Consider the following 24,083-nt stretch of genomic DNA (forward strand, 5'->3'; position numbering starts at 1 on the left):
ACACACACTCTCTCTCTCTTCTGCCAAAAACTCCGTCAAATTGCCAAGACAATTCACATGCTTCTCACACACACACACACACAGACACACACACAGAGAACGACTCGTCCTCACACCCGTGCCTTTTCCACTTTAAACATCCCCTCCTGGTCTCTGTCCCGCACCGTCCCGTCCTCCGTCTCTTGTCATCCGTGTGTGAATGTGTGCGCTGAGAGAGAAAGTGTCACATACCTGTTACACTCCTGAGGTAGCTCAGGCTCAGTGAGCATGCTGGAGTAAGTGTCCGTCTCTCTCGACAACAACAACATAAAACAGTCCCACAGTGCTCAGATGAACAAGGTTAGTCTCCCAAAACAAGACGGGATAGCAGTGATCCTTCAACCTCTCTCACACACTGCTGATTCTCTCTCTCTTTCTCTCTCTCTCACTGTTTTCCTGTCTGTCTCTCTACTCACACACTTTCAGCCTAACACCCTCCCTCGCCGCCTGTGTCCCTCCTCTTCTCCCTCCCTCCCTGTAAGCTGTGAGATCTGGGCTCAGCTCTTAAAGGGCCAGCCTCTCTCGCCCCGCGCGTGTGTGTCTATGTTGTGTCTATGTTGTGTGTGTGTGTGTGCCCGCGTTTGTGTAAAGGGGAGGGGCCATTTGACCACAGGGCTCATCACTCCATGAGCGCAAATGCACATCAGTGCTGCCCCCTCCTCAAGTCCGTCTCTCTCTATCACACACACACACATACACACACACACACACGCACACACACACACACACACAGCAGTTCACACAGACAGTTCACACAGACGCACTGATAAGTCTAATTAAAGCACTTGTGTAATTATAAGAAAAGGAACTGCCAAAGAAAATGCGAACCACATGTAAAACAGGGTGGACAAAGATCGCCACATCTGCGGCGCCGTGTGAGCGAGAGGAACGTGTAACTGGCGGAGTTGCGGCGCTGCAGACGCTGCGTCGCAGCGCGGAGAGACAAAGGGCAAAACCGTCCTCGCAGGTTGGGACTTTCGCAATCAGCAGCGCTAATTACCCCCAAATGTGTCCCAACTGCCCGGACGCTGCGGACGTAGCGTTTGAGGCCGCCAGGATGAGGAATTCCTCACAAAACGCAACCAATTCGGCACAAAAGTGCCTGAATCCAAACCTGGAATAACCGGCAGCAGCATCCGAACCGCTGATGACCCCTGATAATAACCCCCCCGCCGTGTGCTGGGATGGAGTTCAAAGTTAGTTTAGACAGTGTGAGGCGAGTACGCTGCACTCAGATGAACCCTCTATTACAATACTGATGTTTCATAACGGACATTCAAACCCGGTTATCTCATATTTTAAGTGTTCCAGCGCCGAAGCTTGTGACAAATGCAGTAATTCTATTACAAATGAGGCAGGTAATGACAGCGCTTATTAAATTACGGCCGAGCTCAAACGCAACGCCGTGCAGCCCGATGCGTCGCAGCGGCCGGTGGTCGGCAGCGTTCTCAGGCCGGACAAAGACGGAAGCGCTTTTTCACTCCGTGTTCCGGACGCCGCGAGCTGTGTTGCTTAACCTGAGGGGTCTCGGGAGCAGAAAAAAAGTCATTTTTTATAATTGGATGTGTGTTTTAAGAAGGTTTTTGAATGGTAATAAGCCCAAATCTGCAGAACAAGACCACAGATGAGCCCCGAAGGCAAAGCTTTGGGCCATCAAATACTTTCTATACCTGCTTTGTCGTGATGCGGAGGGAACCAGACACTTGGATCGGTGACATGGAGCAGTTTGCTTCAAGGAAAGCAGCTGAACACCTTCAGAACATATGCTGACGCACACACGCCTGGACGAGCACACGCTGCAGCTCACAATAACTGGCTGGAACCTTTACGAATCACCACCATCTATTGTGCTCTCAGGTGAGCGTGTGTGTGTGTGTGTGTGTGTGTGTGTGTGTGTGTGTGTGTGTGTGTGTGTGTGTGTGTGTGTGTGTGCTGCATGCTGCTTTCAGCCCTTAGTGCCGTCACTCACTATTAGGGGTGTGTGGTCTACATGTCACACATAAGGCCAATCCAGCTATTGTTTGGAGAGCGCGGAGGAAAGCAGAGCTGACAGACTGCCACTTCTGTGATACTTTAACACACACACGCACACACACACATGCAGGAAACAATCTCTATCTCAGCCTCTCTCTCTCTCACACACACACACACACACACACACACACACAGAGTACAACAGCACACTGGGTCCTTGGGAGTCTGAGCATGTTTGTGATGAATCTAATGAAGGGAGGACATAAAATAAGAACATTTAAGTGACCCCTCCTTTATGAGGGCGCCCACAATGATCACATGCAGCACAACATTTGCTGCTTTCTGCAAATTAATGCGGAAATATTCAAATCTAAATCGCTCTGATTCATTGTTCATTGTCTGCTTCCATCATGGGGATTTCTTTCCTTTTTCCCCCCCTCCAAACGCAACAAGTAGCAGAAGTGAATCTGTCATTATCCTGGGAAATCAACTTGGACTGACATCATGGGACATCCTAATGTTATTTGTGAGGAAAAACTCTGTCTCTCTGACATGCTGCAGCAGAGCTAAACTCAAACCAAATCATTGATTCTGATCAGAAAAGCTTGATAATTATGACCACATGGAAAATTGAGTCTCACTTGCTCAGAAATCTGACTTTATGCTGAAAATATTTCTCACATTCCAGAATTTGATTCTAATGTTGGTCATAAAATCCTAAAATAAGTTCTGCTTGCTGTCAAACATCAGACACTTTCACCCTCCTTGGGGTTGTTATCTTATGGGGCTCTCATTTTGGATTTTTCCATCACATCAAAGGGTCCTGAGGGGCCACAGCCTCATTTTATGACAGTAACCATCCTACAGAGCAGCTTTTCACCTGTTCACCCTCTGTAACGCAGGGAATCGAACCAGCGACCAGCATGAGCCTCCAGCCCCTCAAAATAAATGCTGCGTATTTGCTTTCCAAAATGCAGGTATTCTCTCCTTTAAGCTTGGTATATGTGAAGGAGCCCGAGTACATGTTCCGTCCACGTGCTCTCTATAAGAAAGCAATACGAATATGTCAGTGCCAACAACAATCAGTAGCATTAGCTTTCAATTTACCTAATCTAATTCATGGTCAAATGGACAGAATAGACTGGCAGGGCCAAATCTAATCACATTCCACAACAAATTGAGCTGCGATTGGAAACGGCATCTCTCCTTGACCCCGTAAGCAGCTGCAAAACCAATGATAACCTCATTTGTGCATTACAGAAACTTAATTTCGCCATTATGCGGCTGACGCGGCAGTCACCGAGTGGCGCTGACCTGGGCACGCCCTTCCATCTGAGAGCCGCGGCGGAGGGGATGGCGAGGAGCCGCGTGTTCTCCTGTGTCGTGTCGTGAGCAGATGCTATTGTCGCCCGCACAATGAAAATGGCCAACGCATGTCCTTGGGACTTTTCTGTGGACTTCGATGACTTGTGACACCACAATGGATCCATCGGTCGATGTGGGCGATGAGGCAAAAGCACAACAATAAAGGTATGAAGTGCCATCCGTCGCTCAAGGCTCTTCTGCCTCAGATCCCGTTCGGAAAACAGAAGATTTAAATTAAAAGATAGAATAAGCGAGAGACCGAGGCTCTTAAGCAAGTCATCCACCTATAAAACTGTGTGTGAATGAGCAAGGCCGCCGCGGCGTGTTGGAGGGAAAGAACAAGAAAATCTGAGGGGACCAAAACAATAGAGGCTTGTTAAGTAATTCGCAGGTTCATAATCTTAGCTGTGTTTTTAGAACGACAGAGGGGGAGGTATCACAGAGCAGCTTGCACAAGGACAAAACACACAGAGACACAAACACTCCAGAAATATTGTTTCCATGCATACGCAGCAAAAACACAACAGTAGTCAAGACAAGTGGGAAACACACACACACACACACACACACACACACACACACACACACACACAGAGAGAAAGGTCCATTACAATACGTCAGGACCCTGACAGCTGTGGGCCATTAGGGGCCGACCATGAGCGGGGGCAACCAGAGACTGGCAGTAAACAACCCCAAAAGCAAGAAGCGACACCCACAACCTGCACATTTCCCCCAGCGGAGGCAGGACACACACTCTGGATGAGGACCCGAGGGTTTGACGGAAGAGCGAGATCGGAGACGACAAAGTTTGACGTTAAAAAGCAGGCCGACGGCTCATGGAGCCGACTGACTGAAGGGGCTTCAAATCCGGCTGAAAACAAATGCAGAATGTGCTGCGGCATCTCGCATAAACAGATCTTATTACGATCTAATAGGATCAACAATTTGGGATCTAAGAATACGACTCGCTGCTGGAACGCCTGCTTCCCTTTCCAGCCAGAGCTCATCTCAGTATCTGAAGCATCTCCTCCTCTCTTTCTGCCGCTGCCGCGCTCAAGAGAGCGGAGGCCGGTGTGGAGAGGTGCGAGCCCCTGTGAAGTGGCGTTATCGTGGGGCGACACGTGCACGCCGAGGACCCCGTCTGAAGTCTGAGTGGCAGGCGGCAGAAGCCATTAAGATAGAGCCGCTATCTCGTGCTGCCAGAGAACTCTTAGTGCAGACAGGGGTTCAGGCCACCTTCACACACACACAGACACACACACACCTCTCCTGCACTCACACGTGGGCGTGTTGTCTTACAAGGAACTCCTTCCTCCACTTCCGTCTCTACGCTGTGGTTACGGACACACGACAGCAATGTTATAAATCAAACAAGGAAAAGAGATGGAGTTAAAGCGGAAGCTGCTCCGGTTGCAGCCGATCCTCTTCAGAAAGGGAGCGTCATGTTTTAGCTACAGCAGATATGAGCTCTGCATGAGGGATCCAGTGGATCCGGCTTCATCCAGTTCACTGCTCAGGTAACTGCTTGTGACGAGCAATCGTGACACGGGAACCTAAAAACCTACTGTTTAAAATAATACACTGAACACGATGACATATGAATGAGAGTGTGTGTGTGTGTGTGGGGGGGGGTAACTGATTGCATCAAGACACTGCGAGAGGAAAGCAGCAGTCGTTGACTTCCTGTGATTCTAACAGAAGCAGCAGGTGATAAGAATCTTGAAGGGTGGGGGTGGGGGTGTGAGGTTTGGACCGATCTAATACCACAGATGATTGGGTTGTCTGAGTGCTGGTGTGGTTTTAATAGTTTTGCCTACTGCAGGATGCCTCGGGAGGCCGTTTCCTCTGAGCGTCGGCGTCCCAGCGTCTCTGAGGGTGTCCAACTGGCCAGGATATCTCAAAAGGTGTCCTCATTGCAACATGTTGGTAGTGTGGTTTTGGCGGCTGTTCCAGCAGCAATTAGAGGAAATGTTGACATCACATCCAGTTAGCACACTGTGTTAGCTTAAAGTGAAAGAGCGCCCTTGATCACAAACTTTTAGCTCTGGATTCTGATGTGTCACACATGTGACTCTTAAATGGAGCCACGTGTCCGCACATCTCTGCTGACAGCACATTTCCAAGAAGTCACCCAAAAATCCAAATTCAAGCCGAAACAAATTTGTGTCACAGTGTCTTGAGTTACCATATAAAAGTTATTTTATTACTATTTTATAAGTCATTATTTTATTATTATTTTAAGACAGTGAGGTTGACCTTTTACTCCCCTTCCTGCTGATCTTTTCAATGAATTCATAAAGGGGTTAGTTTATCAGGTTAGTCACATTTGACCTGGACGTGTCTGTCGATGCCAAAGAGAGGGACTGAAGATCACGTCCCTTTTCACAGGTTTCACGGCAGCACGAAACTGTTGACCGATCCAAGTCAAAAATTCAAGCATAACCGCACCTAAAAGAACTCTCAGATCCTTCAAATTGTTCCAACAGCTGGAAACTCAAAAGCGAGTCTGCTCGTTGAGACGAGCGTCTCGTCTCACATGACGGACTTTTTATCTGGACGGCCCAGTCTGAAGCATTCCCGCTGTGCTCGCCCGGCTAGCACCATGCTAACATTCGATGCAGAGGTTAGACTGTAAACAAAGCTGTTTTCTTCTCAGACAATGGCTGCGTGGAACATTAATTAACGATCTATGCTTTCAGAGAAAAAAATTTAACTCAATCCTAATTAACTGGCGTTTTTTCCTCCCTCCTCGTCTCCTTGAAAACATCGAGTCGGTTAATTACGTTGAGAGAAAATAGACTTGTTTCTGGTGTCACTTATTTATTCCTAATCTTTAGTGCTGGGAGAGAGCGAGTGGCTCCAGAGGACAATGCAAGAAGTGAATGAAAGAGAGTCTGTGTCAGAGCCGGGTTAATGAAAGACCAGCCTGGGAAGATAAATAAAAAGTGAATGATTGACTGCGAACGACGACAGATCCAGACGTTTGAAACCACATATGAGCACAAACAAACACAGTCCTGCACAAAACAAATAAAAAGTGAAGACAATGGTGTGTCTCCCCGACAGGAGAGGATTTCCTTGAACTCTTAATCTCCCTTTACCAACCAGCAGCGTAGAAGAGTTGACAGACTAAAATCAATCAGGGGTGGAGGGCATCTGCTGGTCGGGTGTTCGCGAGCGGTGGCTGAGTATCAAGGCTTTTCATGCTCCACCAGGCACCCACCTGTGTATCCATATGAGACTACAGCAAACATGACAGGCGAGCGTGTTTCAGACGCACTCCAGCATGTTCAGGGATCTTCTCATTATACATGTCAATCATTGGCTGAGCCTCAGCTGGTTTTAGGGAGAAGTTCAACGCACTTTTTTGTGTTTTCCTCCGTGCTCTCCTGTCCTTGATTAGACGCATCATTGGTGGCGATGCCCCGGACGCCCGCGAGGGGCGCAACTGACATCCTTGAGAGGGAAGAGCGGAGCATGGTGATCATCAGAGTGATGCTAACATGATTACCGATGGGTGACAAACGAAGGCCGTTGTTTCAAGGGTCTTAACGATCGGCACTGAGAACCGAGAAAAACATCTCAAACTCTTCTCTAAAACGCTCCTTCACAGCTTAAATCGGCTGATAAGATCAAACGTCAACTACAAACGATGACTGAATATTTGCAGCTGGAAGTGAAGTGAGTCCACAGGGAAAGTGCACGTGTGGAAGCGTCGACAGCCAGGGACCAAAAGTGCAGTTTGCCTGCTGGTGTCAGGACTAAGTGGACTTCTTAGGAACAGATTATCGCCGTCCTTCATCCTCGGGAGATGATGTTCAAGCTCCAGCTTTTCATCTCTATCTTCTATCGCGCTCTCCCCACTTCTTGTTTCTTCTCTCTCAAAGCTGTCAAGATGTTGCCTCCACTGGTCGCGGGCTGAATGGGGGGATTTGGCGCCGCTCCTACAGCCTCACTCGCGCGCATGTTTATGCACCAAATCTCTGCACTTTGTGAATCTCCACTGTCAAGACACAAGCTCAACCTTGGATTGATGCGCGCTGGCAGCCCCCCTTGTACTTGCTCTGAGGGAGGGGGGGGGGGGGGGAAGAGAAAGGGAGCGGGCGAGCGAGGGAGCGCGCAGGAGTGAAGAGGAAACCATATTCTGATTTTCTACACAGGCTTTGTGGTCCTGGAAGGCTGTTTCTGTGTGTTTTTAAGTCCATTGCAAAAACAAGAGGAAAGGAGCTTGTGCTATCCACAGCCTGGGGGCTATGCTGAGCCTATATATTTAAGCCCCCTCTGTTCCACGCTTAACAATAACGCCCACTAGTTTTAATTTAATTCTGGCATTTTTTTGGACTAAATAATCCACTTTCATTTTCTATGTCGCAGCTGGTGAAATAAATCTAATCTTATCTTATAAGAAGGCTGGGTGTGAGGTTCCGATTCTTTGGAGTTCTTCAGTCATCCTCTTTCATCGTCAAGGCCGTGCGCGTTGGAAAAACAATGGCTGCACAAGTGTGTGTCTGCGCGCGAAGAAGAGTTGTTTGTTTTTGCAGAATTGTCGCACAAGTGCGACGGCGCATCTTTGCGAGGCGTCTGATGGCGGGAGGGAAATTGGTAAATTGAGATAAGGAATATAAAGCTACTAATGAAGTCGCGAAAATGAAAAGAACTAAGTGGAAAAAGGGGCTTGCCTGAGGTTTAAGGCTACTAGCCAGCTGGCCTGTGGCCACTCCACATGTGGCGAGCTTCCGAAACATCTTACAAGCCAGTTAAGCAGCATGCAGCGCACGCCCACACACCCTCATTACCAAGCCACGAGCCGCCACCTTCCCATGGAAGTCCTTTACATCACATTTCAATGCGTGCTCAGCTCAGATGTCCATTTGTGCGGCCGTAGTTTGACCAGGGACCAGGAAACTACCGCTGGACGACTCCGAGCGCCGCCGCAGTGGGCCGATTATGTGTAGCGGTAATCGTGACACGGGAGACGCGAGCAGGAAACGTCGGTCTGATCCACCACAAAGGTTGCAGTATCTTCAATGCCTCTGATTAGATCTCTGGAGAAACGCGCTCTTTCATAACTTCTCTAAGTAAATCCACCATTGATGGGGGGTCTAACGTGGGGGCAGGTAATGAACATGTTTAGCCACGCCCACCTTCCTCTCGTAAAGGTAGAGGAATCAATCAAGAGTATAAAGTGACCCCCTGATTTCAGCCTTTTTCTCACCTTTTCTCAACAGTGGCGTGAAGCTCCGCCTTCTTTCAGGGTTCTCATAAGAGCTGGTGCCAAAAACGTTCCTCTCTTGTTTATTTCAAGTGAAAATCACATGTGTTCTGGAGCAGTCGGAACAATAATGGCGCCCATTGTTCAGGTTTGGTTTCACACCACAGACATCTGCAACAGAGCTTCGCGGGGAAACACGAGACCCCTCCGTTCAGATGATCTGCTTGTTTAGTCTGCACCAGCGGTCCGAGAAGAACTCAATTAAAGAAGGCCAAATTTCAAACCTTCTGGGCAGGAGGTGCAGGTCCATGCGGGGCTCTGTGTAGACTGCACACACTTTCAAAATGAAAGCCAAAGCTTTTCTTTCTTTTTTACCTTTTGTGATCCTTTATTTGTTCAATAAAAGAGGTATTTCTAAATGTGTGGGCACTCCAAACCCCGACTGCTGACGTCTGACGCTCTCATATGCACGAGCACGAGTTCTGCTGGTTAATTCTTAGTTTGGGTCACAAATCTTCAGCGCTCTGCTTTTATTATGGGTCTGTTGATGCAACCTCCGTCACCGCCGCCATGACCGCAGAGACCCCCCTCTCCTCACTGTGGGAACACACTGGCACGCAGATGGTTAAGCCCACCCTTGTGACAAGTGGGAAGAGTGGGAGATAAGTGGGGGTGGTGAGGGTGGGTTGCTGCAGATGGCACAGAGGGCATCGCCAATCATGCACAAACACACACACATATATTGTACGTATAGAAGAAAAAAGGGGAGTTAAATGTAAAGAGGCGTCCCGGGGCCGATCTAAGGGGGTGGACGTCTGCGTAGACGAGTGCGGTGGGTGAGATCTGCAGGCCAGGGTTTACAGCGCATACGTGCAATTCCTGGCACGGATGTAGCGTTCCATACAAAGCCCTGGCACCTCTGCCCACGCTGTGCCACACAGCGAGGCATGGCGAGGCCTGCCAGAGGGGCCTGGCAGCACGGAACTCCTCGTCCTGACTTTGACGACATCTCACATCTTCTCATTGACGTTTAAATATTCTAAACATACAAACTTCCATGAACCACTTCATAAGTGTACCGATATCTTTTCATTCTTACCTTTGTTAACCCCACAATATGGAGTGTCTGTGTGTCTGAAAACGCACTAACTTTGACCCAAACACACACAAACACCCCCCCACACACACACACCGGTACCCCCTCTCATTAAGAAGACCCTACCCCATGTCTCTAATGGTTAAGCCTTTGATATGCAATGACGACTAATTCCCTTCTGTGTTCCATTCTCAGCAGACAGCACAGTCATTAGACAGCGGACACCGACACACACTCACTCACACACACACACACACACACACGCACACACACACACACACACACACACACACACACTCACAACACATGTCGGAGCAGGAATCTAATCACTTAACCCGTCCAGAGGTTCTGATTCTCATCTGCCTTCACCTTACTTTATGAACCGTCTACCCGGGGACTTGCTCCTCTCACTTGTGATGTAAATAGAACAATATTTACATAAAAAGATTTGAATTTATCAGTAAAAAACACACTCTTCTTGATGTGGAATGCTCTTTAAGGCAATAAGGTGAAGCCTAATTTGCTGGTTGCACTGTTTGTCTGGTATTCATAAGTTATTCTGACATCAATCTCTGGCTGTAATTAGGCAGAAAAACATTCAAGCGCACCTACTTTAAAAGTGCGGACCAGCGGGGCGCACAAACACCGAGCTTTTTTTGGACCATAAACTGATGCTGGGACTTATTTCTGTAACTTTTACATTGTAAAATCTGTCAATGTATGTGTGGAGTGCCCTGATCACCCCCTGGTGGAAGGCTGCAGTATCAGAATAAGCCCCTCCCCTCTATGTTATTTCAAATACAGCCCAAGTCGACATCCTTGACCCGTGCTCACACACACACGACTCCTGTGCTGTGATCCCTCTGTTAGCGTCCTCAGCTCATTCTGGAGCTAATGACTTGGCAGTGTTGCTTCTGCTGACCGCAGCTTTGTCGGAACATTTAACAAACCTGCGCTCTATAATAGGCCTCTGTCTGCTGGTGACGGTTTCATGCAAGTGCGTGACGCTGCCTCTGACGTCCGGGCAACAAGTAAGCATTGATCGAGCGCTACAGAGATAAGTCGCATTAGCTGCACAAACGTGTGGATTTGATAAAGACACAAACCCGCAAATCAGCGCACTGTGTTTTTAAAGCTAACAGGGTGATTGCTAAACAGAGAGTCAAAGGAAGCACCACCGCCGTGGACACGGAAGGGCTCGGTTTGACACCAACAACAGACCTGGAATTGCGGCTGTGTAAGTGTGACGTTAGCAACAGTTGCCACAGTGACGGGTAAAGCCAGCTGCATCAGGCAGCGGGCTAGAAAACGAGTCTACAGTCGCCCGCTGAACGCCGCTCTGTGGAGGGAAGGACAGCACGGAGCAGGCCAACACACGGCTTTGTACTGGTAGGAGGCGGGGCCAGAGGAAAGGTAAGTTGTTTACTGCAACCTGATTGGCTGCCCTCAGCGTCACTCATCAGGTCACTCATTCGTTCTTATAAAAATGTATCACTCCGCCAAAGGGAAGACGAAAATTCCCCCAAATAAATCTCTGCTCTGTTTGCCAAAACTGGAACATTTTCTCAATCCTAAACGGAGCTCGTGGCAAAAGTTTCGTCAGTTAGAAAAACGTTTGTATAGAACAAAGACTTTTTGTCTTGTCTTTCATGGTGGGCGATACAAATAACGTTGACTGTTGTTGAACGAGACACCTGACGCTCAAGCTGAGATGATGCAGAGCTGCAGCGAGAACAAAAGAGACTTCTGGAACAAACAGAGAATATTTATCATATTGGGTGCTGACCATCTCTGCAAACTTCGCTGAATGATAACGGAACCTTTGCAAAACGACCCAGCAATCTGTCTCAACACGTGAACGTTGTCTCGTGAACTAAATTCCTTCCAGCAAATGTGAAGTTTGTCTCCTGAGAATGGAGGATGGAACGGACCACAAACGTACAACAAACCTTCAACTACTCTTGCTCATCATCGTCCTCTCATAACATTATTAGGAGAAAACAGCACTTGCACCAACCAGAACGAGGCTTTGGAGCCCAACGTGTGCGGAGGACTATTGTCCGTCACACAGGGGTGATTAGCACTTTAGCCCGTGTGTTCGCCGTCACGTTCACGTGCATGTGTTTGCTTGCCCTTGTCGCTTTTTTCCCCTGCGTGCGTATTCACAACACCGGGCTGCAGTTAAGTGAGTGAATGCATTAAAAGGGTTGTTGGGGAGCCCGGCTCGCTCGTTGCCCGCGATAATGAGGATGTTTTCTGTCTCCAGTTCAATCGGCGCTCCCGGCTCTCCGAGCAGATGCACGGCACGTAGCAGATGTGTGCTGTTGGAGTGACATCTGAAAGTAAAACTCTAGAGCCTTTTTTTTTTTTTTTTAACGACATTGTGCGCTGCTGTTTAGATGCCCGCGATTTCCTGGCGCCGAGCGGCGGCGGCGACTGCAACTCGGCGGGCAAGAAAAGGCGCGAAAGAGAAAGCGGAGAGAAAAAGGAAAAGGCAAGGAGAAAAAAGGGAGGAAATCTTTGGCAGGGCCCTCGTCTTTGAAGTGATTTGGAGAGAGATGACATGTAAAATTAGAGAGTAGCGTTGCGCCCTCTCCACTTTGACTACACATTAAACACAACAGGGAGGAATTTCTCCCCACCAAGATAAATGACGCGCGGGGCACGCCGCGGTCCCTAAACAACACAGATTACCTTGTCTATGCGCTTTCAGAATCTGTACGGATTTTGGGCTGTTTGATTAAAGTTTGGTTGCTTTTTTCCCTCTCAGACACAGGTATGGAGAAACTTTCCAACCATCTAGGTCCAACTTTTCAAAAGACCGACGAGGAGACGAGAAAAAAAAAGAAAGAAAAATCAATGGACTCTCAGCCAAAAACAGGTTCTTGGCCGCAAACACTTAACAGATAAAACGCGTATAAAGCATTTGTGGGGTACAAAAGCAGAAATAGCCCAGAGCTTTCTACCAGGGAACATGTTTCATTGTAGCAACAGCGTTTCTTTGGATCCTAATCACAGCGCGTGCAGCTGCCGCGTTAGATGTCATGTCTGTTCACTTTCGTGCTACGTGGCACCATACCATCCATCCAAGCACAAAACAACTATTCTGATAGCAAAGGCGCTGTAAGATTGGTCAAGTCAGCAACGCAGCATTAATTACTCCAAGACTGGAAACGGCAGATTGCATGAAAACAGAAGAAGATGAATAACGTGTGAGCGCGTGGAGGTTCCCCGTAAGCATCTGGAGCCATGGAAGTGGGCTCGACGATGAAGAAGATACGTGTGATATTCGGACCCGTCGACGAGTTTGGGGAGTTTCCTCTCCGGGTGAAGGACCCGATCTTGCTCACGCGCTGAGCTAAATCGGGCTTTGTGTAGGTGACGGGGCCGCAGATCTTCCAGCAGACTCCATGAACGCGAGAGCAGCCTTCATTCACACACACTTATTTGCACCTCGGAGACCGAGGCATTGTGTGAACATATATGGTGTGAGGCCGATCTAGAGGGAGTTTCATTGTGGTGCCCACGGGAACAGATGTCGCTGGCACTTCCTCAATACTTTCTCTCATCCTCTCTCCATCTCCTCAACTGTTCTGTCCCTCCTTCTTTTTAGCTTCGACCAGATGGAGAGATGCTCCTTTCCAAACCTTTTTGGTTCTACGCTCTGAGTCATGTGATCCAGCCTGTTATCTCATCCTCCTCTGTTCCCTTTCTCTCTCTCTCTCTCTCTCCATCCAAAGGCACCCATGCTCCCTCGTTCCCAGTGTCCCCCCCCCCCCGACAAAGGCAGACAAAGGCCTTTCTTTTCTCCCTGGCCTGCCTGCACTCTGTGTGTTTGTACTGTACCAAACCAGGCTCCCTCTCTCATTGTATTCCTTCCTTCTTTCTGCAATAGAAGGTGTCTAGGGGCCCCGGGGCCCCTGCCTCAGGCTTGCGAGGGAGGGCCTCAGCGGTGAGAGAGAGTATATTATTTCATTTAGAGCTTTGGTGCTCGGCAGGGATTGGGGAGTAGAACCTTTGGAGCTCTGTGTGTGACAAGGACACAACCTCCCCTCAACCTGGGAACTCTATCCACAAATGGCAGCGCTTTCATCTGATACAGGGGGTGTGTGAGAGCGCTCAGTCATCGGCGCTGGCTGCCTCGCTCAGGCCGCTAAGCTTTTTAGTCAGGGCCCACTGAATGTGGGGAAAGGTGGCAAGAATGATGGCTGGGAGGGACGGAGGAGGAGGTAAAGTGACTGGGTTGGCGGGGGTGAGCGGGGGGAAGGTGGGCGGGGGGAAGTAGGGGGTACCCAAGCCCTGGTAAAACAGAATTGGGCATTGTCGCCAAGCGGAGGAGAGCTAGCCCATTCTGTTGATCTGAGCAGGATCCCGGAGAAAACAAAACTGCATTGTTCCCCGCAGATGGAAGCCAGTGTCTCCTGGGTAACAGCATTAATCTCCCCTTTTCTCCTGCTTCCTCTCTTGTCGGGGCCATAATCGGTGGGCTCCTTTCAGCAGCCGAGCCAGACTCAAAGCCCGGGCTCCTAACTAGCCTCCTAATTAGCTGCAATTACAATGAAGACAACATGATGAGATAATAGAAATTTGCAAAATAATGACATACCACGGGAAAATATTCCTCCTCCCCAAGCACCGTTTTTTTCCCCCTCGGGGAGAGGCACAATGGGAGAGATGGGGCTTTTCTGGAAAAAACGCAGAGCTCGGGAAAAAATGGTGGCGCATTATGTAGCATTGAACCCTATTGTCTGGCTCCTGGTTGCTTCAATCAACAGGCCATTGTCTGGCTGCTTAAATCAAAATGACTCAAATACGAGACCGGTAATGATGCCCCTCTCGTACTGAACAGAGAGACATGCTGAGGGGGAGAGGAGGAGAAACAAAAGGGAAACCGACGAGAAGAAAGGAACACATCATGAGAAACGCCATGAAAGGTACCGAGCAATACAAGAGGTTAGGGAAAGGCCCCGGCGACTGATACCCCGGCGTCTGGCGGAGCAGCTGTTTTCATCTGGGTGCTGTTAGATCGGAGCTGCCGTAGCTGCTCTGAGAGAACACAACATTTACCAAATCAAACAAGCAGCCTGGTTAGAGAGGGGGAGGCAGGCTGAGCGAGCGAGGGAGGGAGGGAGGGAGGAGATAGAGGTAGACAGCAGGTGGTAGTCATGCACAAAGCAACATTTTTAGCAGCCCTGATGGGCGACGGGGGACCGAGAGCTACCTTTGCCATGCTAGCGATTAGAGAAGAATGCGTGTTTGCTAAGATATTAACAAAGGCGAGAGTTCCGTACCTGCCTGCTTGATCAGCGTAACGTCTGTGATAACGAATCGCCGGCGTTCTTCTGGGATTTCTCAACAGGAGATTTCCATACAAACCTTCTGCCTTTTGCACTTATTTATGTGCATCCCATCAGCCGATTGATCCAACCCACAGCTCATCAGCTAATCAGATCGGAGGACCCTTTCGACCATCTATCAATCACAGCGGCCCGACCGTCCAACCACGGACGCCGCTCTTCCAGGAAGGAAGAAAGATGAACAACAAAGGCCGTCTAATAAAAATATGAATGCTCGGATGGATTCTGGGGTGGGGTCAGTGATTGTTCAATCCTCCTAACGCGTCACACTTAAATGATCTGCTTTGGTTCTTTTTAAAGCTGCTTTGAAACTGATGTCAGCAGTTTCTTACCTGAGCGGCGTCACCGTGATCGTGTTCATCTCAGGATCGTCTGCTGGAATCTTGGCCTTGAACAAACACACAAGCGCACTGACATTAACACGGTTTCCTCCATATCAGCTTGAATTTAAAGTGCTAACTTTAACGGAGGTTTCCATTTCATACTGATCACACGTTAAACGATTCACCCATTAAAGAACACGTAACGTTGTACGTTCCAGGAATACTGGTGCGACTCTGACAGGTGGGCAACCTCGGCCCAGGCCCACCGAGTAATCAACATCACCGGGAAAGTTGATAAGCTCATCAACATTCGCCGTTGTACAGTTGCCTTTTGTTGAGACCGTCTAATCAGCTTAATTAGCATCTCTGATTCGTATGGCAGCGACGAGCGAGCAGACATCGGCGGGCGTGGCGGCGGCTGCGAGGCTTCCCTTACTCTGTCGGCCCCATTGGGTGAAAAACACACACGTGCTCACGCTCATTTGCTGAAAACGCCGCGCACACGCCCTCTCATTCACGACGGCGAAAGAAACATTCGGCAAAAATGACAACGCACACGCGTGCTGGGGGGTACATAATCAGGAGCTCGTAGCGGATCCGGCGGGTCCCAGAGCTCCCAGAGCGCTGCGCAAACAAACCGCACGGCACCTGCACACACACGAGGTGGGGGGCCGTCAGGGACATTTAAGGGCTTCGTGGGTGATTCGGGGTGAAATTAGGGTCAAAGTTAATCGCCGCGCCGAGTACAAAAGCATCCCGTTGACAAGGGGAAGGGATTCCCAGGTTGGAGCTCATCTTTGAGCGGCATCCTCTCTTTACTGCGTCATAATGCAGAAGCAGAGTTGGGCTTTATGGTTCTGCAGTTAATATCAAAATACTTCCCACTGAAAGAGGAGAATCTAAAAAACCCCTGCGTGATCTGAGAATCACCTGAGATGATGTTAAAATGGGGTCACAGGTTAAAACAGGTTCAAACCAAAGCTAAATGTTACAGCAGAAACTCTAATTCCATTTTACTGGAGACATCCGCAGTCAAAGGCTTTTAAAGCTGTGCCTATATAATATGCAGACCCATACTGAGCACGTTCACGGTGCACTAATGTGACTGGTTGCTATGCATTCCCTCTTTAGTGTCTCTATATCACTTCCAGCTACTCTTCGATGACCAGCGGCACCAGGAAGCACCACAGACAGACTTAGAAAGAATAAATAATAAATGGCAAACGGGAGCGCCGACCGGGGCTGCTGAGATCTGCGCCACGGCGACGCGTCTCGCGTGTGTCAGGACCACCACCACCGGCGTGATGACGACGCAGAAGCTAACGGTGCAGAGCAGCACAGTTGGAGGAATATTGACACAAAAGCCCACAAACACCTGTAGTTCCCAGATGAGTGCATTGTAGGGGGTTACATGTGGCAATAATAGAGGCTTTATTACAGTCCCCTGGGTGTAATAACATTGAGGGCTGAACGATTTCCTTCAATCTGAAATACTTGTCTACCTGCTGTCTCATGGAGGATGATGGCTGCTGTGCGTGCGTGTGTGTTCTGGCTTGACTGCAATAATTAATGCTGCGCAGATGAGCCCCCTCGGAGCTCCCTAATTAGACATTAGCATGGAGATGTAATTACCTGAGAGGTTTCAACACATTTTGCTTAACTACACTCTCTCCTGCATGCAGGGCGACCACCGTGCACTCCCGATTCCCGCCACGCGTGCTCTCCATGCACGTGCATACATTTACAGTGTGAGGGCCATATTGATTTAATCTGGGGGGAAACATGAAGAAACAAGCTTGATCTTTACTCCTCCACTGCTGCTTCCTCTCATATCGCAGCTCATCATCCTTTTTTTGGCGCAGCTCTCTTGCGTTCAGCCTTTTTCTCGTCTGGATTGTGAGTGCATTAGGCCTCGGTGCGGCGCGAACACAGGTTCGATGTGTGATCGATATCCACCACTCTACAAGTGTGGGGGGAAAAAGACTCCTCTCTGTTCTCCAGCTCCCAAAAGCCTACCTTCCTCTTGGAGAAGAAAAAGAGTGCGCAGTTCTGTGAAACTGTTTTGCCAGCATTGTCATGGCAACCGTCTCAGCCAACCTTGACACTGCATTGTCTGGGATCCCGACATTAGATTAATAACAAAATCTTTGCTTCAAACATACTCACAATTACAAAAACCTCTGCAAATACAGATACACAAAATAAACATTTTGCCGATGGAAAATAAAAAATAGAGTTTTAATATTTCTAACACCGCATTGGTTTTTTTTTTTTGTTCTGCAATGCGATGTGTGTCACTCGTCTGGTCATGTGGAATAAACGTGTGTCGTGAGGGATTAGAGGGCAGAGTGTCGGCTCAGCTGCTGAGAGTCAGCGAGCTCTGGAGGAGTCAGGTGTAGAACCGGACAGTTGCCAAGTGCCAAACAACAAAAAACAGCATCCTTTGGCACTTTGGGCCGACATCATGGCAGCACGCTAGTTGGCTTATAAAGAACGATACATGTGGGATCTAGTGGGAACAGAGCGAAGACAACAAACCCAACGCCATCGTTAGATACGCACGCTCTGTCATCGGCGTGCACACGGAGACATGCGCAGGGCTCATGCACTACAATATGCCATCTTTTGTGATGAAAACAGGCTGTTAGGAAGAGCCCAGGGGAGACTGTCAATACAATCTGGAGCACAACAGATTGTGAGAACCCCGTGAACTCCGATACAGTCTGCAACACACCTTTCAAAGCGCCAGGAAGAAATCCATGTGCCACTGCGAGCGTTGTCTGTAGATGGTTCTGTTCTGTTTCCAATATGGATCCACAGCATTAGAATGTCTGACAGATAGATAAAGGGAGGGAAGGACAGACAAAAAGCATTTGTATGCATGTATGCTGCGGGACTAGAGATGGCCGGCCAGCCGGTTTCCACCAGTCTCAGCTGGTAACTGGTTTTGTAAGAGTTCCACACAATAACCAAAAGCCACATTTGTACAATTGTCATTAAACCTTCAAACTGATATTTGTACCTCTCAGAACACCCCCATTCAACTTACATTTTGGTCACTGCTTGTTGCTATAGAAAAGACCGGGCGCATAGGCAGCCCTAAGCACTAAAACGCTACTATTTTCACCATTATGCTCCATTCTCCACTATTGTACGTCAGATATTTTCCTTTGCAGGCAGCCCACAGCGCACCCATCTCAGCCTCTGCTCCGATAAATCTGCCTGCTGGGGGCCGGGACAAGGTTAATGAGCGCAGTGGTTGAAGCAGCAAAATCAAAACAATGAGCTGAAAGATGCTAAATGGCTGTCGGGAGGGAGGGGGTGGGGCGGATCCTCCTTCGATTTAAGCTACTGTTAAGGTACTGCAGAGATGGTCTCAGCACAAGCTCAACTACAGGAAATGGCGATTTAAATATAAATCCCATTCACTTTCCGGCTGAGAATGCGTGTTTGCTGTTGGAGATCGTCTGTGTTCGACTCGACGCCTGCTAATGGCGACTTTACAACAGTTGCCTTTTTCTCCATCCTATTCCTGCCAGTTGACAATGAACTGAATAAAAAAAGTTGCGATTCCGCCGCGCAGAAGTTAAAAATCCCAGTGGCTGCAGTGCGGCGGCTAAGAAAGAGCGCTAATGGAATCATGAAGCAGCTTATCATGTGAATGAGAACAATAATGAGGAGACAAAGCAGACGCAAATCCATTGTAAGAGAGGTGGAATTATGTCGGCTCAGTGGATTATAAAAGGCCTTGATCCAGTGGGAGCTTCTGTTGTAACACCCAGCCGTGCACACAAATACATAAATCCACACACATGCCCGTTCAGGGCAGCAAGTCAGGAACGCTAGCGCCACACATACGCACATGCATAGACGCTGCGCACGCACAGAAACAGGCACAGGACCACAAACGGCAAACCTTGATATCTACTCACGCTGCCAGATAATTGAATTAATTCAGCCGAGGAGCAACTTCACAGATTAGCGACTTAACTCGGCGATATTAAGAAAAGAAGCCAGCCGCGTGTGATAATTACATTTGTCTCAAATGAGGGCAGCCGTCGAAATGTATCAGCACCGCTACGCGTCCACACTTGAGCCCACGCGCGTACACACAGACACAGGCGCCGCCCCGAAGTGGCTGAGAGATTAGGGAATGTTTGGCAGCGAGACGGGAAAGTGCTAAAAATGCTGCAGCCACGTGCACAAATCACAGTGATCGAACCGCAACTGTTGGCGGAGGCCCGGACCCTGCCGTCTGGGCCCTGGAGAGATGGGAGCCGCCGGGGGGGTCCCGTGGATGCTGTCTGGGATGACCTGTTACACAGTCAGGAGCAACTTCCCTCCACAGGGAAGTGAGAGCGGTGCGTTTCAGAGCTGCACAACATAGCAGAAAAACAAGCCGTAAAAATTCCAAAGGGCATACTGAAATCTTCACCGGACATACCCCCCCCAGTTCCCCCTCCGTGTCCCTCTCTCTCAACCCCCTCCCCACTTATTTGTGTCTATTGTCAGCACAAAGCCTCCCATTCAGGCCCCGATGACTTCTCTAAAGGCAGGCAGCGGTAGACTCTCCCAACAATGGTCACATGGAAACAAAAGGCAGTTTATGAAGCCGGAGAGACGGCGAGATGGAGGAAGACGGGGAGAAAGGGTGGCACTCGGCGTTCCAATGTGGCTGGACGCACATCTGGCGGCCATGTGTGACCGGAGCAGCGGGGCTAATGATGGGCTTCCTGAGGCCAGCTCAATTAGGCCAGGCCTCGCCGGACTCCCAGCGAGCGGCACAAAGAGAGATGCCTATCGACATGTTGCTGCACCGTTTGTGTGTTTGTGGGTCAGTGTGGTGAGTTGTCGTATCCTGCTCAGATATGGAAACGGCTGGACGTTGGAGGCATGGGCTGTGACGGGTTAGATGCATGTCAGGCAGTTAGAGATCGTCAGTCTGACACAATACTCTTCAACAAACATGCCTTCACACACACAAACACACACACACGCACAGACACACACACACCCTCCTCCTGAGCAGGCTAAACCAACTAACAAGCTGTAAAGCTATTAACGGTTAGGGTGCTCCTTTGATGGTCCAACATAAGATTTCAAACACTGGGGCTGGGGGGTGGGACCCAAATGACAGGAGCCTGCAGCTCAGTGCAAGTGCATGTATGCGTGCGTGTCTGTGCACGGCTCGCTGTGACAGTACCGTGCCTTATTAATCCCACCTCGCAAACTGTTCTCCCCAGAAGACATGAGAGAAAAACACAAATCTAATAAACAGCAAAGAAAAGTCCGTCTGTGTGCGACAACAAAAGGATTTATTGGGGAATTTTGATGCCGGTTCTTCTCATTCTCACGTGTTTCTGCCAAGATATGAACAATTAGCATTGTGTAAGGAATCGAAGACACAAAACCCAGGGTCATTTGAGGCTTTCACGTTCAGGGCCGGCTCCTGCACGTGTAAGAGGTTCATGTCTAACCCTGGACAGACGTGCTAAAAGCATGGAACATGGTGAAGAGGGTCTCTGCTAACAGGCTGTACGCACGAAGACAAGGAAAGACTGAAGCGTCCAACCTTGGCAAGCGGTCAACATTTGTACTGTGAAATTTACAGGGACGTTCTCTCCAATCCATTATTATTATTATTACCATTATGAGCAGCCAGTAGTTAATGTGAGTGAATAATGCAGCACTGCATTCAAATGAGGGTCCATATGTGTAGATGAACTCATCACGGCTTCAGAGACTTGGAAACAAAGATGAAGCCCTTGTGATGCCATTCAGACTGAACAGCAGCCCATAATGCCCAGACGTTCCATCCACCTGTGCACCGCGGCTCATTCTCTGCTGCGCTTCCAACGCCTCTGCTGGGCAAATCTTTACATCTTCACTCTAACTTGCTGATAATAAAGCTCATTGTTGATACCAGGCTGCGAGAAACTTATGAAGAAATCCGTCCTTCACCGCTTTTAATGTGCGTTTCATCTACTCATGCAGAAGATGTAATGTTGTCTGGATGGATTCCATGACCTTTTGGTCTTTTCGTCTTTGCTAACAATGTCAAGTTTTATGTGGATTTCATTTATGGAGACGTTATAAAGCTGGTATAAAGAGAACCAAAAAAAAAGAAAAGCTAAAGCTATCTCCTTTTGATTGATATCAAGGGAAGGTGCCTACACGTGTAACTAGTTAGTTATCCAGGTCAGCAGCCACAAAGGCTGGCGAAGCATTATGCCAACTTCCAGCTCATCTTCTCCATACAGCAAAGTCACATCCGTTCCCCTTTTCCTTTGGCCCTCACTGGATCCTCCATTGTCGTTTGTCAGCGTCACCCTTTGGAAATAGGGTACGTAGCACCTTCTATAGGTGGGCACCCGCACCACCTGTTCCCAGGCGTCCGCCGCCGACCACGGCGTCCTGCATCCCGCCTCCGTCTGCTTTCACCAGGAAGGACGCAGATGACGCTATAGTAATTACCAACCAAGTAATAGCACGTGTAATAATGTTAGTCTTCTCCACTCTGACCTCGTGGCCATTCAATTACACCAGCACAGCCCCGTTTGCAGTAATCTTTGTCTATTCAATAGGAAAGCTCATCCGAAGAATGCAGACTGGCTTCAGATACCCATTTACTCAAACCAGCCCTCTCCTCGCTCCCGTTTCCTTCAGAGAACAAAGCGTGTTAACCTTGAGCTACAAAATAGCTTTCTGCCAGCGTCTGAGGAGATATTAGCATGGTGATTAAGTGAGATTGATGGTACTTTAATTCCCTGACAAAAATAATGGCTCCTTGCTGTTGTTTAATCTTCATTACTGGGGGGGGAATTAAGAGAGTGTGGATTTTAGCCAAAGGAAGGCCATGCTAACAAAGGATGCCATCCAGAATGGTGTGTTTACATGTTTAATCAAAATGAATTGTAACCGACAGCCCAAAAGAGGGTTTGGGAGCTCTAAAAAGGATTGTTTAAACCGGAAGACTATTGCATTTGAAGATCTGGTGACCAGGAAATGCTACTTTCCCCATTTCTCCAGCGGGTTTTATTTGTTGGATTATTTACAGTTTAAAAGTAATGGATTTACAGTTCTTCTTCCCTTGACCTTTTAGCTCTGGAAACCATTTTAAGACTTAGTATTTCAAAAGAATGAATTCAATTTGGGGGGGACAAAAATAGCCTTTTCTCAACTCAGGCACAGCGAGGCTTTAGAGACAGGAAGTTGTCAAAGGACAGCAGCCGTTTAAACTCTCCCCAGAAGGTTCGGGACTCATTTCAGAGTAGTCTGACACTAAAAGTTTGAGTGCTGCTGTGAGGACTGACAGATAACCTCCCTGTTGCGCTATGTGGGTGGTTGGGGGGGGGGGGCATTCTGTCAAAAGAAGGTCCCCTTCTGGTGGAAAACAAAACTGGGTTTTAAGGGGACACAGGTTTGAGTCCTTCTCCAACAGCCCGCTGAACGGCCTTGAACGGACCGGTGAAACCCCTTCTATTATCCAGAGGCGCTGTTCCAAAGCTGACCTTGCACGCTGACCTCCCAGACAGAGACGAGCCAACAGGCAGAAGATTCCTCCTTTGGGTGATCAATACAGTGGAGATGGGGGGGTGATGGATGCAGCCTTAGTTAGCTGGTGATACAGTAGAGAGGTCAGAGCACGGGGTCAGCTCAGGATCAGCACTCTCGGAGCTGACAAGAACAGTGGCTTGCTCAAGGGCACTACAACAAGGAGGACGGAGTGTGCGATACAAGCACCGGAAACCTGCTCCAACTTGACTCAAATGATACGCGAAACTGTCCCGAAAGGCAAGGTACTTTGCTTTAAGGACCTTTTTAATTATCAATTCATTTAATTCATGTGATTATCAGCCACAGCAAATTCCTGTTGACACCAGAGCTGGGAGGGATTCGAACTTTTAGTTCCTATTTTCATTGCTTTATTTTTCATATCTATCCATCATCCATCCATCATCCATCCATCCATCATCCATCTATTTCAGCCAAGTGAATAATATGCAGATTAATCAATTCTAAAATGAATCAAAAATTGCCAAAATTAAAAGGAGCTGAATTGAAGCCAACATCTCCGGTTGGATGAACCAATCCAAGGCTTTATGGTTACAGAAAAAACACGTCCAACTTCCAAAATAAATAATTAAAATGCAACAAAAATGCATGACTTCTCCGTGGTCGAGTTTTAATGCCAAACTTTATTTCAAACCCCCGACACACGCAGCCACATCTGCCTCTATTCAGAATATCTTAAAAGAAATTTCGGTAAGGTTGTAATATTTTCATCCCTTTCACACCAGGTCCCTTTCATTCCGCGTCTTGGATTTTTCTTGAAGTGACACTGAGCCAGCTTTCAATAGCGGCTAATGATTGACCGCAAATAGATGGACTGTCAATGCAGCAAACATCAAATAAAAGAGGTCCTGCCGTGACAGGCCGACATTTTGACACCGCATTTGCGCATCTATAAGCAAACCTGCTTCTGTCTGTGCATGTGGGGGTGTGCGTTTGTGCATAAATACACATGTGATCAATTGACTGTATCCTCTGTACAATAGGAACTGTAGCGGCCAAAGAAACGGTGCTTTTAATCTAGTGCATCTTTCTCGGTCTGATGTCCGGCTGCATAAAGAAAGGTCAGGCAGGGCTCGGCTCGGGTGGGTGGGTGGAACAAACAACTGGGATTTACCAGCTCTCTCTCTGTCCTCCTCCCTCTA

General features: G+C 48.5%; 1 protein-coding gene across 12 annotated transcripts in view; it reads right to left on the bottom strand.

Moving 5' to 3' along the window:
* The window catches only part of sox5 (SRY-box transcription factor 5), a 148,680-nt gene that overhangs the window by 63,362 nt on the left and 61,235 nt on the right, over positions 1-24,083 (bottom strand). For 6 of the 12 annotated variants that reach the window (XM_029825250.1, XM_029825241.1, XM_011618714.2 and 3 more), the window contains exon 1: positions 232-453. In XM_029825250.1, the coding sequence (XP_029681110.1) occupies positions 232-308 (77 nt within the window). In that variant the 5' untranslated portion in view covers positions 309-453. Of the gene's footprint in view, positions 1-231; positions 455-15,375; positions 15,432-24,083 lie in introns of those variants that run through there. The other 6 variants (XM_029825248.1, XM_029825246.1, XM_029825244.1 and 3 more) reach the window with 2 other exon arrangements.

The sequence above is a fragment of the Takifugu rubripes genome, chromosome 18, assembly GCF_901000725.2.
Source record: "Takifugu rubripes chromosome 18, fTakRub1.2, whole genome shotgun sequence".
Lineage (NCBI taxonomy): Eukaryota > Metazoa > Chordata > Actinopteri > Tetraodontiformes > Tetraodontidae > Takifugu > Takifugu rubripes.